The sequence below is a fragment of the Aspergillus pseudoviridinutans genome, assembly GCF_018340605.1.
Source record: "Aspergillus pseudoviridinutans IFM 55266 DNA, scaffold_5, whole genome shotgun sequence".
NCBI classification, from domain to species: Eukaryota; Fungi; Ascomycota; class Eurotiomycetes; order Eurotiales; family Aspergillaceae; genus Aspergillus; species Aspergillus pseudoviridinutans.
The window spans coordinates 3,213,906-3,227,942 of record NW_025091285.1 but is presented as its reverse complement, the minus strand read 5'-3'; the positions used below and the strand labels follow the sequence as shown (position 1 = coordinate 3,227,942).

Sequence of the window (14,037 nt, the reverse complement as noted above, 5' to 3'; positions counted from 1 at the left end):
ACGAGGGCGAAATCTAAGCACCGGGCCGGTCTGGGGGGTGATATAATGAGCGGCCATTGTCCTACATTCCCATGGATGTTATTTCCATTTGTCATGATTCCGATGGCAAGCGATGGCAAGCGATAAGCACTCTAGTTGGAGGCTGTACCTGCCTGTCCTGGTCATGACGTACGGGGCCTTTAGAGCGGAACGGTGGAAATGCGGAGAGGATTCTCCGTAACCCCCTAGCTACCTTAAGGTATGGTATGTACCAGTCCATACAGGACCATGTAGCCTATGAAAGTTAGGGCACAGGGTAGGTCTGGGTCTGATGACCCGCGCTAGTTCGTCTTTGTCCTAGTCACACGCCCTTGACGAGACATGCAGAGCCTATCATTCAGATATCATCTTACTCCTCATGAAGCAGGAGTACTGTTCAGAGTTCTGTTTGTTGGCCTTCTCCAAACTGTCAGAGTCTTCAAATGACATAACGATGAAGAAAATGTAGTCGAGCCGAACCCCAAAGGGACTCGGCAAGGGAGCTGTTGATGACGACACTATTCCTAATCGGACTAGCTTCTCTGGGAGATCGAACCGGGGTCAAGTCTCCGCTAGACCTCATTGGGAAGACCAGATAAGCTCTCGACCAGAATACGAATCCAGCTTCGAGCCGTGGATCCGTTTGGCAGATACTTAGATGTTTGTATTGAAAGGGATGTGAAACTTTTGACATTTAAGATCCTGATCTCTACCACTGAAGAGCCTTTTCGTTCATAGTTCCATCATGGCCCGTGTCTCTCACAGGAATAGAAAAGCTTACAGGCGGTCTCATACTGCCGCGTTGGATCACGTGGGGCGGGCTGTCTTACTTTTGGAGAAGAAGTTCGTGCCTTAAAGATACAGGCCCTGTCTTGTGGAGTCTCTTCCTTCATATTGACAGCACTGGGCTATTCGCCTTGCCTGAATTATTCGGGGGATCTTCATGGGGCCCTGTACGTGATGCAGAAGTCAAATCCATCTTCCGTCGAGCCTTCGCCCCACCAGCGAGATTGTTTGCCCAAGGCTTGATTATATCCTCAATATTGAATCGAAGCGCATCATTCGATGTTACAGGGCAGACAGCAGAATTCTAGCTTAGTAAATCTGGCAACAAACAGTGCGCATCAAGTTGAAGAATACTGTATCTTCGTCTCGATGTTAGATGATGATCATCTCTTGAAACTGGAGTTCTAACACAGTACGTGCTGGCTTTCCTTGGTGCCTCAGGCTTATCAACTCTCCAGCATCTCCATTGATAGAAAGTTCAAGTGCTCTATTGTTCCTTTTGGACTTTTGGCATCTATTCTCTCCTATCTCCATATTATTTCGTATAGATCATTGTTATTGTCATTCAAGCATGAATAATAATTAGTTTGCAGGACCGCCCGATTTCGCGGAGGTCGATGTATTCACTTCAGCGTCCTGATTTCTACCAGCCTCCATCATAGGCCTCATGAAACTTGGAAAACCAGCTCACATCTGTTGTTGACGTCTTTCTTCCAGCCTTCAGACCAGCCCCCATCTTTATTGGGAAGCTTCTGATGTTCATGCCCTCCTCTCTCTCTGTCCATCTCTCTCCGTACCCTCACTTCGACAGAAGAGCTCTTCCCAATTACCTTCTCTACCTTCGTTTCACACTCTCACGTTTCTGTCTAAGCACAATCTGCAAGTACTTGCAAAGTAGAAACTCCTTATCTATCTTCCAGCTGTACTGTTTGAACTCGATTGCTCCTTGCCTTTCTTCTTTGAGCCAAGATGGCCCAGGTCTCCATGGACTCTGTTGCCGCAAACGCTGAAGACAACTATGCCCTCGACCATGACATTCAAAGCGAATCAGATTTGGAAGAGCTTGACAATGATTCCTCCTGGGACTCCGATGTACAGAACTATGACTGGGACTCTGACTTAGACGAGGACGCCACTCTTGCCAGACCTGCGAAGAGGATAGCCGTCAATCGTGATGAGAACGCCGCTTTCATTGACTTGACTGACGAGCCATACCTTCCAGCACCAGGCACTATGTCAACTCCAACAACAGCTGCGCCTGTCACACTCATGGCGGCCGCTCCCTGTCAGTACTCCAATGATACAGCCGCATTGTCGGTCCAGATTATGGATCTTTTCCCAGATATCTGCCGCGAGTATCTGAAAGGCCTTCTATCTCGCTATGCGGGCAACATGTCTCACGCTCTAGCCAGTGTGACACCTGAAAAATTGGTGGCCACCAAGGAGATGGTGGTGGAGGAAATCCTGGCCAACCCGTCATATCCCAAGCGCAAGCAGTTGAAGAGGAAGAGAGAAGAGGCCAAAGACGATGACAAAGATAAGAAATGGACATCGATAAATCACGACGGGGAGTTTTGGTATCAAGAAGCAGCGTAAGTATTCTCTTGTGACTTCTTCGGCATACGAGATCCGTTCCAAAGCTCACACCGTTGCTTTAGGACATACTTACTCGGAGACATGTTCCCCTTTGTACCAGATTATTACATCCGCCAGATGCTCAGGGAGAAAAAGAATCTGTTTTCAGCTTGCCAAGCTCTGTCAACTGCAGAAAATGCACCTCCATCTACTCGGCGGCCTTTCGAGAAATTGAAACGGGCAAGAGTTCGCAGACACAGGGATATACGCTTGGACATATACAGCCATCCGGCCTATGGAGAGTTGCAGATGGAAGTGAAAGATGCCAAGCTAAAGCTTGCCAAGGACGCTGGTAAGTCTTTCTGTCAATGTCAACATGAGATTCGCTTTTGCTAACCAGTGCATACAGAGCTCATCCACGATCAGAAAAGGCAAGAAGAGGCCGAGAGAAGGAACCAAGAGCAGCATGCCCGAGCGGGGACTCTGGTAGAATGCCAATGCTGCTATTCCGATGTCCCTCCAAACAGAGCCATAACATGCGAAGGAGAGAATGTTCATTTCTTCTGCTTCTCCTGCATCCGAAAGTCTGCAGAGACACAGATTGGCCTCATGAAATACCAGCTTCAATGCTTTGACACTAGCGGTTGTCAGGCTGGCTTTCCCCGCTCCGAGATAAAAGAGGTGCTTGGATCTTCGATGATGGCAAAATTGGATGCTCTACAACAGCAAGACGAGATCTCTCGTGCCAGCATCGAAGGGCTGGAAAGCTGCCCATTCTGCGAATTCAAGGCCATCTGCCCTCAAGTTGAAGAAGATCGAGAGTTCCGTTGCTGCAACCCTTCTTGTGAGGTGGTCAGCTGCCGGTTATGCAAGGATGTCACCCACATACCCAGAACGTGTGAAGAAGCGAAAAAAGATAGGGGTATCTCTGAACGCCACCTGGTCGAAGAAGCCATGAGTGAGGCTCTGATTCGCAATTGCCCTCGGTGCAAAGTCAAAATCGTCAAGGAGTTTGGTTGTAACAAAATGACATGCCCGAGTTGCAGGTGCTGCATGTGTTATTTGTGCAAGAAAGACATTACCCGTGAACAATACGCTCATTTCGGCTATGGTCCCAACGCCTGTACCGTCGATGATGATCCCACGCGTGACCAGAAAGAGATTGAACAAGCACAGACGAAGACAATCGAGGAGATTCGGGCAGAGAATCCCGGCCTTACCCGCGAGGAACTCCAGGTGAAACTTCCGGAGGCGAATAACACAAATCAGAGAAGGGATCGGTTGAGGGCTCCTTACCACTTGCATCGGGACCCGGCCTTCAATGTTCTTATGCAAGCTCAGCGCCAAGCTCGGCTCGCAGCAAATCAACAGCGTGCCTTGGAGCGACCGAATAATCCCTTCGCGCAGGCCGTCGACGAATTCCAGGGATTCTTGGATGCTATACAGCTTCCTCCGTTTGGACATCACGACTTGCCGAATGCGTTTAACAACCCACCTCCGGCCGGCCAACCTCATCGTCTTGACGCTCCCGGTGAGCGCCGTGCCCCTGCAGGAGCAGGTGTAGCGGTCAACGTACCCGGTGCTGGACACCCAGCGGGAACTGGCCTGCGCAATGATCCTTTCCTCGTTGACGATCGCGATCGAATGAATCATAATCAGCCCGCTGGATACGCCCCCTATAATCAATACTTCCCAGCTCCGATGCTTGCACCTGCTCAGCAAGGCATCATCCCTCCTGCTCCGCATCACCTGAACGCCGATCCGTACGGCAACCAATACATTGGACAGCAGGCACTACCTGCTTACAGAAACGATTTCTATCCTTTTTTCTGAACATCTGGCCCCCTTCCAAGGAGTCTCTTTCTTGGGGAGAACTTGACCTAGTCGCGGTCTTCGTCGAGAAAATCCAAATTCAACAAACCGATCTCAAGAGACTCCCTGTTGACGGCGATAAGCGCCTACGCGCTCACGGCTCAACTCCCCGCTGGCTTTTGTGTGGCTCCTACCTTCCTGTTCTAGAATCCGTACGCTTCATTTCCTACACAGCTTGTGATTTTCCAATCGACTCGCCTTAAAAAACTGTTCTATACCCCCTTTGCTCTTGCCTGCCTACGTCTACTTTTTCCAGCTGCACGGTGTTTTTCCCTCGTCTTGTTCTGTTCTTAGCTACTGCCTCCAAGCGCTGCGATCTGATTTGTATCCCGTGGCCATACTGCTTTGTTCCCCCAGTGGATGGAACCAGCGTACTAGGTGAAAATGTCAGATAATGATGAAAATCTTTACCACTTCATAAACTCTGTCGTGTAGAGTTCAAACAGTAGTATCAGTGCCCCATGTCAGGTAACTAAGGCAAATCACTTTATACCCCGAGGACTCGCTAGACTGGCCCGTATCCGTATACCTCACTTGGTTGACTGGTAGATTGTGGCGGCGTTGCTAGCAACTTTTTACTATTTTGCTTGATATTTGTATTGGCTAGGATCATCTGATAATGCAACTCCACGCAAGAGATGAGAGAGGTACAGAAAGAAAATGGTATGGAAGGTCGAGACCGATATGAAGGAAAAAGAAAAACGTGATCAAAGAGGGAAAATGATGTGAGAAAAAGAGAATCAAAAGACCAGGGAGAGACGGCGAATGAGGAAAGATAATGAGAAATGGGAGAGCATAGTAGAGAAATGAGAGATGTGAGCAGTTCTATGTAAAATGCCATGCGAGTCCCAAAAATCGTCCGCGCCCCATTTATGTATTTGCGCCACTCTTTTCAGACGACAGATATTTGTTCCTCATCCATCATGTATGTTCGATCATTGGTCACGCTAATTCAAGAATGAAAATGGAAAGGAAAGAGACAAGAAAAGGATCACGGATGGAGAACAGTGAGCGCAAGGGCAAGGAATGAGACACAGAACCCTAAGCACACAGACTGATTAAAGCATCAAGAGACAGGCAATGCAATTCATGGAGGATGTTCGGAATCCACTGGTTCATTAAACTTCTGTCGCGCCTCTTCCACCCATAGTTCCAAGCGAAGCTCGCCAGCTTCTACACGTCGTACGGGTACCGTTTTGGCGCGACCATTCGACACTTTGGGGGGAGGTTGATGCAGCTCGCCGTTTTTCGATTTGGAAACGGAGTAGGGCGCAGTACACGACCTCAGGTGAATCTTCCCGGGTTCGGCAACAATCCAGGTCTGTTCTTCCTTTGTGGTACCAGCCGGAGGTAATGCATCCTCCCGAACTTCGATACAGACGGTAAAGCTGAATTCGTCATCTCGAGGCAACGGGGTCAACCGGGCGCAAGCAGAGGCCAGTCTCGCGAGGCAAGCACGGAACTGCGCTTCGAGGTCGACGGCCGTAGTAGCGGAACCCCGATCGGCAACGGGGACACCTGGCTTGGATGAATCTTCTTTTCTGTCTTCAAATGTTGTGTTGACGTCTCCGGCGGAAACACGAGGGAACCCCGACAGATCAAAGGCATATCGTTCGAGGGGCTGATTTGTGCGGAGAGATGAAATGATGATACTGACAGCGGTAATAGTGCCTTTCAAAATCTCCGTCCCGACCGCAATTGACGCATCATTGATGTAGTCACACACCTTCGGGTGACGGGACTGTCGCACAGGGTAGTTGTAGGCCCGGACCGGTAAAAATGTTGCTCGCGGATAGACCGAACGAAGAAAGAGGATTTGGTGAATTGACACGGTAAGAAAGTTTGTGAAGGATGCCGCCAACGCAGATTGATTGTTTGGCATCGACATGGGCACGGTGACCGGAGCGGAGAAGGTGGTCATGGTGGTGGTCGCGGTACTGCTCTCACTGGCTATCGGCATTGCCGTCGAAAGCTCTGGTATCGTCGTTTCCACGGGAAAGATGAAGCTGACGGTATCTCGATTCTGAGTGTTGTTCCACCCTGAAGCTAATCATCGCTCTGCCTTGTGTTCAGACAATGTGTCAACCACTATTTCTCTCGCCAAAACATAGGAGATGACATGTAGATCTGCCGATTTCGAGTTGTCGCGACAAAGGACGGGCGGGGATGATGTGGTATCGAGCAGGAACAAAGGCAAATAGAACTGAGATATGAACACAGAAAAAGCAAGACGGTCTATAATAGAATACAAATGTTTGAGACAAGACAAAGGAGAAGAGAATCAACGTATTGTATGATATTGAAAGTGTTGAGGAGGGGATACAGGCGGGGAGGGGGAGGAGGGGGGGTTTGTTGGTGGTGGTGGTGGTGGTTGGTGGTTAGGTTAGGTCTGAAGGTAAAGATTGGGAAGCAGAGAACGTGGATGACCGAGAAGGAGCAGGTGAGGAGTTAAGAAAATGAACACGAGTAAGTAGTGAGTAATTGTAACGAAAAGAAGAGGTCTTTTTTAGTCTGTATTTTAGTGGGAAGAAAGATATGGATGACATGGAGGGGAGGGGCGGGAATAGTACGGATCCTGAACAAGGTACGGAGTACAAATTAGGTATTTCATGGGGGCGATTGATACTTACATACAGACAACAAATTTCGAAGACAAGGGACATGCAAAGAAACCTCAAAACATTGGCATGTACTAATGGACTCGTCGATATCGTGATAGTCGAATGGATAGGGCCGAAAGATATCAATCAAAATAGAAAATGATTATGACCACACAAGGGACAAAATAAGGAAATCAAAGAGATATAAGGTAGTTCGTCTGATGATAATGACAGTACTCAAAAAAAGCGTTTCTGTCTTGTTTCGTTTCGTTTTAAGGTACGGGGATTCCTCTTTTTGTAGTTCCTAGGTTTTTGCTGTTGTTTCCAGTACCCCCACTAGTTCTTGCTTGCTGAAAAACTTCAAAGATACTTGGAAAGGAGTATTATGCACGGATTGAATGTGGGCTTTCTAGAAAGGGCAAACAAGGGGTCCTCTTGTACCCGTTCCAATGTGGATAGATCCGTTGGGTGGATGGCTTGGAGAGACCCTTTGTGTGATGGAGGAGAGAGGGAGAGTATGTGGGCTGATGCTGCTCATAGGATGTGTCGGAATTAAATCGATCTGAGCAACTCAGACCCAGTATTAATGCAAGCTTATATGCGCCACACAAGCGAGAGTGTTAAAAGAAGAAGGCGAGGCGAGAAATCAAGTCAACAGAAAAGAAGGAAAAAAGTGGTAGGCAAACATTCTGGAGGGGAAAGGGCGCGGAAGGTCAACTACCCCAAGCCATCACGTGGTTGCGTCATGGGTGTGGGTGCCCTGCAGAACAGTTTGAACAGGAGTTACTACTCCGTACATACTCGACTACGGGTAGGAATTAACTGAAAGCACATGACTCGAGCGGAGAGAAGAAAGCCAATGTTGCTCCTGACCCAAATCTCACGGTCCCATGGGAAGGCCGACAGGAGAACCATCCCGTTCAAACGGTCAACAATGAACACAGTGGTTATTGCAATTGTTGCATTAGCACTCATATACTGTATTGGGGTCCGCATTGAAGACAATATCCATCGATCCATCCAGTGCTGCTCTCGAAGTCCTCATCTCAAAAACTCTTTCTTTCTCCACCATAATGAAGTGTTGGGTGGCTCAACCGCTCAAGGCGCTCTGGTTGGTACACAGTATGGCCTCCATGGCGACTATGGCCGATCATCTCTGTTAAAGCAAAGCAAAAAGATCAGGACATTAGTAATCCCGCAGTAGTACCATCACGAGATTTAAAAGTTGGAATGACAGGAGAAGAACAAGGACTTTCGAAATGAGATGTCACCACTGCTTCCTAGGCGCGATCGATATTCGACTGCATCCTACAGTCCAGAGGCTCATCTCTGTATACGAAGATGGAATACTCCGAGTTGCTTCACTTGAGGTTCACAACATCGAGTCCACCAAAAGGGGTCCTCTGGGCTTTGGCATGTCATCAATATCCTCCTACGTCATGGCATGTATGTATGATGTTGCTTAAATTCTTTAGCTCTCTTTTCTTTGCCCCGTCAGCCTCTGATCCTAGCACTGTGGCGGCGACGGAAGGAAAAAGTACTAATAATGGCTAATCTTTTCCGCGTCATTCGGGTGTCCTTTGCTTGGCCAAGGAGAGATACCTACTACTGCTCGGGTAAGATTGGGCATTGTTTTATGGCGATCTGTGCAGTACCTGGCATTAGCTACTGTATGATCAGTAAGGTATTTTGTACTGTTGTACATTACGCTTTTCTACCTTGGGCTGTCTGTTCTACCTTCAAAGAATGTGCCGTCCTGCACCTCTCATAAATTTTATCATTTCTACGCCTTAAGCTTATTTACTGTTATTCTCCATCTTCTGTGTCTTAAGTACTCTTTGTTGTGGCTTTGTCTGCCTTTTGCCGCCTCTCTGGTGCCCTGAAAGCTGCGTAACAAGTACAATCGTCTCCACACAGGACAATTCAGCGTACGGCAGTAGATAACTTAACTGGATCAATTTGCCAAGAGCTCCACTAATGATCAGCGTCTCTGTTTCCAGGGCTCTCTGTCTTATGCTGATAATATCATTTTCATTTTTGATTTCTGATTTTCCCATTGCAATATCTTCAATATCTTGCTCGAGTCCCACAGCACTATCCTGTCAATGTGTCTCTTAGTACATAAGGAATTTTGCACAATACTCCCTGTCACAGGCCTGCTAATCCATGTTCGTAAGTAATCACTCTGTGTAAGTGTTTTAGTTCTAAGGAACGAGGTTCTCCGTTGAAATATATATGTTGGCAATTGCTGCTGGGACAACAGTATGTATGGATTAAGATCCATAGCACTTTGGTGGGAAAAGGAAGTAAGGCAAGTAGTACGAGTACTAACTCTTCGGTCCACAGTAGATCCTTCTCCACAATAAATTACAGTAATAGAATGAAATGGCAGAGGTGTATTTCTCTACTTCTGACTCTTGGTCTGCAGCAAGGACAAAGATCACCTTCTTAAAGTTGTACAGAGTAGGCGCTCTATATCATATCAAGGACCAGATCCTTAAAGACTATTTTCTACCCACGAGAGAGAGCAACAGAGACGCCGGAGATTTGAGAGTTGCCATTGCCTTTCTCCATTGGGCATTCCCGTGGTGTATGCAGCATCGAAATTTCAATTATTTGCAATTACCTTAACCGGCCGCAAAATGATCGAATTTCTCACCGCCTCCCCTTTTGCGTTCTGTGCTTCCACCGTCTTCTGCCCCTCCTAAACGCGACAGAAATAATAATCATTCGCGTCGTATCAACTAATAACTTCAACCACAGGTCAATTGCAAGCGCCATTGATCAGCAGGAGTGTCCTCTGTAGGCAGCTGCTCTGGGGCCTTGACTTCAATTGTGGAACATCTACCATTCTTTTCCGGCATCCAGCAGCCTGCACTACCCCTCATACTCCATCCATCATGGAGCAACAGCTCTTGACACTCCTCGCAGACACCCAGTCGCCAGCTGCTGATACAAGAAAGGCCGCTGAGCTCCAGCTTCTTCGCCTCTATTCCAATGAACAATTCCCCCTCTCCCTCGCCGCCATAGCCTCTCACGACTCCGTCCCTACCAACCTTCGCCAGTCCTCCCTGTCCGTACTGCGTACCTTCATTGCCGCCGCTTGGTCGCCAAATTTAGACGAATTCAAGGGTCAGGTTCTGATAAATGACACCAACAAGACTCAGATCCGACGTGTTCTGTTGGAACTGGCCACCACTGCGGATGTGCAAGAGCGGAAGGTCAAATCGTCTGCCAGCTACGCAGTCAGCAAGATTGCCAGCGCTGATTTCCCTGATGAATGGCCGGAGCTTCTCCCGTCGCTCCTTCAGGTCATTAACGATGCTAATAGCAGTGCGGGGGCATTGCACGGCGCGTTGAAGGTTCTGTTGGACCTCGTCGATACCGGTTTCAGTGAGGAGCAATTCTTTGGTGTTGCCCGCGACCTCGTTACCACTCTTTTCAACATTGCGACTAGTGAGTCAAGAAAGCCGATGCTGAGAGCATTGGCCGTTGCCGTTTTTCGATCTTGCTTCGATACCTTGGAGATGGTGCTTGAGCAGCACAAGGTGGCAGTCAAGCAGTTTATGGATGAGGTGCTGAGCGGCTGGTCCCCATTCTTCATTGAGACTCTGAAGGCTCCCTTGCCACAGGCCCCCAGTGAGCAAGAGGAGTCCAAAGAGGGTGAGATCCCTTCTCAGTGGAGGGGTATAATTGGACTGAAATTGCAGGTGGTCAAGGTAGGCTGTCTCAATAACTTACTATCTTCAGCCCCATACTGACGGCATAATTCTTCACTATTAGACGCTTATGAAGATTCGAATGGTCTTTCCCGGTCTCATGACAGCTCAAAGCCCGGTCTACTTTTCGACTATCTGGACAGAGCTTTCCAACATTCAGTCTGCTTACCACGAGTTCTATATCCATGACGAACGACAGGGCCGCTTAGAAGATGTTGACGGACTCCCTTACACGCTGGACTTTCTAGTGCTGGAAGAGCTTGATCTGATTCAAGCGCTTCTAAAGGCACCACCAGTCAAAGCTGAACTCCAGCAGCAGTTGCAGAGCGCGGGTCAGGCTGCAGCAACTGCCAGTTGGCTTCCAGAGATCTTGAAGCTGGCCAGTTCATACGCCCAGATTACGACTGAGGAGGAAGGACTGTGGGACATTGACGTGAATCTCTTTCTATCGGAAGAGACCTCTGTCACTGCCAATTACACCCCCCGAACCTGCAGCGGAGACTTGGTCATTAAACTGGGAGAATGGCTCAAGGTCACAACTGTTGAAGGTCTCCTCGCCTACATGAACAATCTTTTTGCCGACTCAACTTCGACGTAAGCGTTCCGGTCACTCTGAGTATTAAGCTTAAAATCACTAACTTAGTTCTGGCAGATGGAAATCTCGTGAATCAGCTTTGTTCATTCTCAACCAGTTACTGCGAGACTTCAACGAAGTTTCGCAGCAAATATCTTCCGACTTGGCAAGTGGCTTTCATAATTTCGTTACGTTCGCTATCCAGCAAGAAGAAGAATTCCTACGAGCTCGTGGTTACCTTGTGGCAGGCGTCTTGGCTCAAGTTGCGAGCGACGCTTTCCAGCCTACCGCTATCTCCTATTTCGAAGCGACCCTCAAGGCGATCGCTGAAGACCCCTCCGAAGTTGTCAAGGTATCCTGCATTCGGGCCCTTCAGGATCTTATGGCTTCTCTTCCTGCAAGCACTACAGTCCCACTTCAGGTTCCCGTTATCAATGCCCTGTCGGAGTTCATCGCCGCGCACGACCTTCAGGAGCCATCCGAGAGCGACGACCTCAAGGTCACTTTAGCGGAGACGATCCGCGATACTATCATGGTTAATCCAAGTGTGGTCTTGTCATCTATTGCCATTGATGTCCTGTTCAATATAGCCAGCAATGGGGCTACGAATTTCCAGCTGACAATGATCGTTACCGAGGCGTTCGAGGATATTGTACAGTCTATCTCCGAACAGGGAGCCGATTCTTTCATCCGTCTTTGTGAAAAGGTGCTCCCTTCGCTCACGGGTGCGATTGACGTGGGAAACCTCACTCAGGAGAATGCTCTCACGAACTTTGCGGCTGATCTGCTGCGCGCGTTGACGGAAGGAGCCCTCCAGCCTTTACCTGCCGGATTTGTAGAGACTGTCATGCCCAAACTTAACAGGTTGCTGTTGGACTCTTACGATGCTGAGCTAATTCGCCCTGCCACGGAAGCGGTTCGGCACATCCTTTCACATGACTTTGATCAGTTCGTGGCCTGGCGCGATCCCCAGACTGGCAAGGAAGCGGTTGAGGTTGCGCTGATAATCATTGATCGGTTGCTGGGCCCGTCGGTCGACGATAACGCCGCAACTGAGGTGGGACAGCTTGCAGCCGAGCTGGTCGAAAAAGCTGGAGCTGAGAGACTCGGGCCTTATCTGCCACAGCTACTCCGGGCTGTAGCTCAGCGTCTTGCCACAGCTCAACAGGCACAATTTATTCAGAGTTTGATCCTTGTTTTCGCCCGGCTGACTCTGATAAACGCTCGCGAAGTGGTTGATTTCCTGGCGCAAGTCGATATTAGTGGTCAGAGCGGACTGCCAATTGTTTTGAGCAAATGGCTCGAGAACTCGGTCAACTTCGCTGGCTACGACGAGATTAAGCAAAACATCATTGCGCTGGCTACACTGTACAACCTCGAGGATCCCCGCCTGGCTCAAGTGCAAGTTAAAGGCGACCTCATCATTCAGGACACGGGTCGCATCAAGACCCGGTCGCAGACCCGCAACAACCCAGACCGTTACACGACGGTGATGGCTCCGTTGAAAATTATCAAAGTGCTCGTCGAGGAGCTGGCCGCTGCATCGGGCAGCAAGGAAATTGACGCTGCTACCGCGGCCGCTCTAGAGGAAGAGGACAGCGACGACGATGGTGAATGGGAAGACATTCCCAGCAATACACTGGATCTGAGCCTAGGTGTCACCAAGCAAGAGCTCATGGCATTTGGCGAAGGTGGCTCTGAAGGGGTGTTTGGTGTGCGCAAGCGGGATGACGAGACTCAGGCATTCTTGCTGGACTTCTTCCACAATGCGTCCACTAAGCCCGGGTTCGAGCAATTGTTCGCCGCGCTAACTCCCGACGAACAGGAGAAACTCCGCAGCTTGGGCTGATTAGATGGCATTTCTTTTTACCTTGTCTATCTCTCTATTCCAACATAATACGGTCGAGATTCTCGAGGACTTCTTGACCAGACTTGACGACGTTATGTATGTAGCTGCTACTGAATTGACCCGTAGCACGGCCAAAAAGCACCGCCTTTCCGTCCGGTTATTATAAGTTATGGTATGAGCGGTTTCTGGTAAATCCATGGCAGATACGTGTATACATTAGATAACCATGCGACACGCGTACTCTGCGTTCCAGAAGCTGTTTTTGTTCCTTCTGGGACTAGGGCGACGAGATGCATGGCGTACAAGCAGGGAGGGATGTAGTGGCAGTGAGAGTGGCACTGTACGGCTGCTAAGTGGTGGAAAGAAGCAGTAGGCACCTGCACGCAAATACTTTTGCTGGTTTGTTTTGGTTTGGCTTAGCGCAGGATTAATAATATTGCATTCTTGGTGTCCCTGGGAGCAACCTGAGAGTGGCGGTAGTCAAAAGAGGTGGTGCTGCAGACATATATTACGGGCAACGTGACGCTCCGTTGAAGGGTTTCAGCAACTTTTTACAACTGTACTAGGTACATCGGAAGCAAATCCACGGATATAATCGTAATATCTGTGGTCAGGAAATCCGCCATACCAAGAACGCATGCACATGCCCATGACGTCCTTCTAGAAGTCGGCCAGGCTACACGGAACAAAGCTTCCCTGCTGGCTGCTGATAGGCCAAGCAAGAATAGAATGGTTCGTAGTCTAGTCTAATTTCCGCTTAGCCTTGTTGATGGTGCCGGAGATAGCAGTGGTGGAAGAGTGCTGGCTGTTCGCTCACATCCAGAATGCATCAGTGTATCAGCTAGAGATAGTCCGTATTCGGGTGAGTTGCTAACTTGCGGGTCCATACATAGACAAGATACTATGTAAGATAGTAGATAGATACTGTGTGCTGTGAGAACCTACTTGGCGAATGACCCATCATACGAAGTACTACTACTGTTGTGTCTGTGACTCTGACGGTGACCCGACAAATTGGCTGATCGCCCCCAGTGAGGAAATCTG

General features: G+C 48.9%; 3 protein-coding genes across 3 annotated transcripts; 2 read left to right on the top strand and 1 right to left on the bottom strand.

Moving 5' to 3' along the window:
- Window positions 1-1,773: 1,773 nt before the first annotated feature.
- Asppvi_008182 (E3 ubiquitin-protein ligase RNF216) lies at window positions 1,774-4,212 on the top strand (the record flags this gene model as incomplete). The annotated part of the gene is made up of 3 exons (XM_043304062.1): window positions 1,774-2,396; window positions 2,463-2,731; window positions 2,789-4,212. The coding sequence occupies 3 exons, from the start codon at window positions 1,774-1,776 to the stop codon at window positions 4,210-4,212; spliced, it is 2,316 nt and encodes a 771-aa protein (XP_043159997.1).
- Window positions 4,213-5,338: 1,126 nt separating this feature from the next.
- Window positions 5,339-6,211, bottom strand: Asppvi_008181 (putative mitotic spindle checkpoint protein (Mad2B); the record flags this gene model as incomplete). The annotated part of the gene is made up of 1 exon (XM_043304061.1): window positions 5,339-6,211. The coding sequence occupies one exon, from the start codon at window positions 6,209-6,211 to the stop codon at window positions 5,339-5,341; it is 873 nt and encodes a 290-aa protein (XP_043159996.1).
- Window positions 6,212-9,751: 3,540 nt separating this feature from the next.
- On the top strand, window positions 9,752-12,993 carry Asppvi_008180 (putative importin beta-5 subunit; the record flags this gene model as incomplete). The annotated part of the gene is made up of 3 exons (XM_043304060.1): window positions 9,752-10,570; window positions 10,635-11,164; window positions 11,223-12,993. 3 exons carry the CDS (start codon window positions 9,752-9,754, stop codon window positions 12,991-12,993), a joined length of 3,120 nt encoding a protein of 1,039 aa, XP_043159995.1.
- Window positions 12,994-14,037: the final 1,044 nt, after the last annotated feature.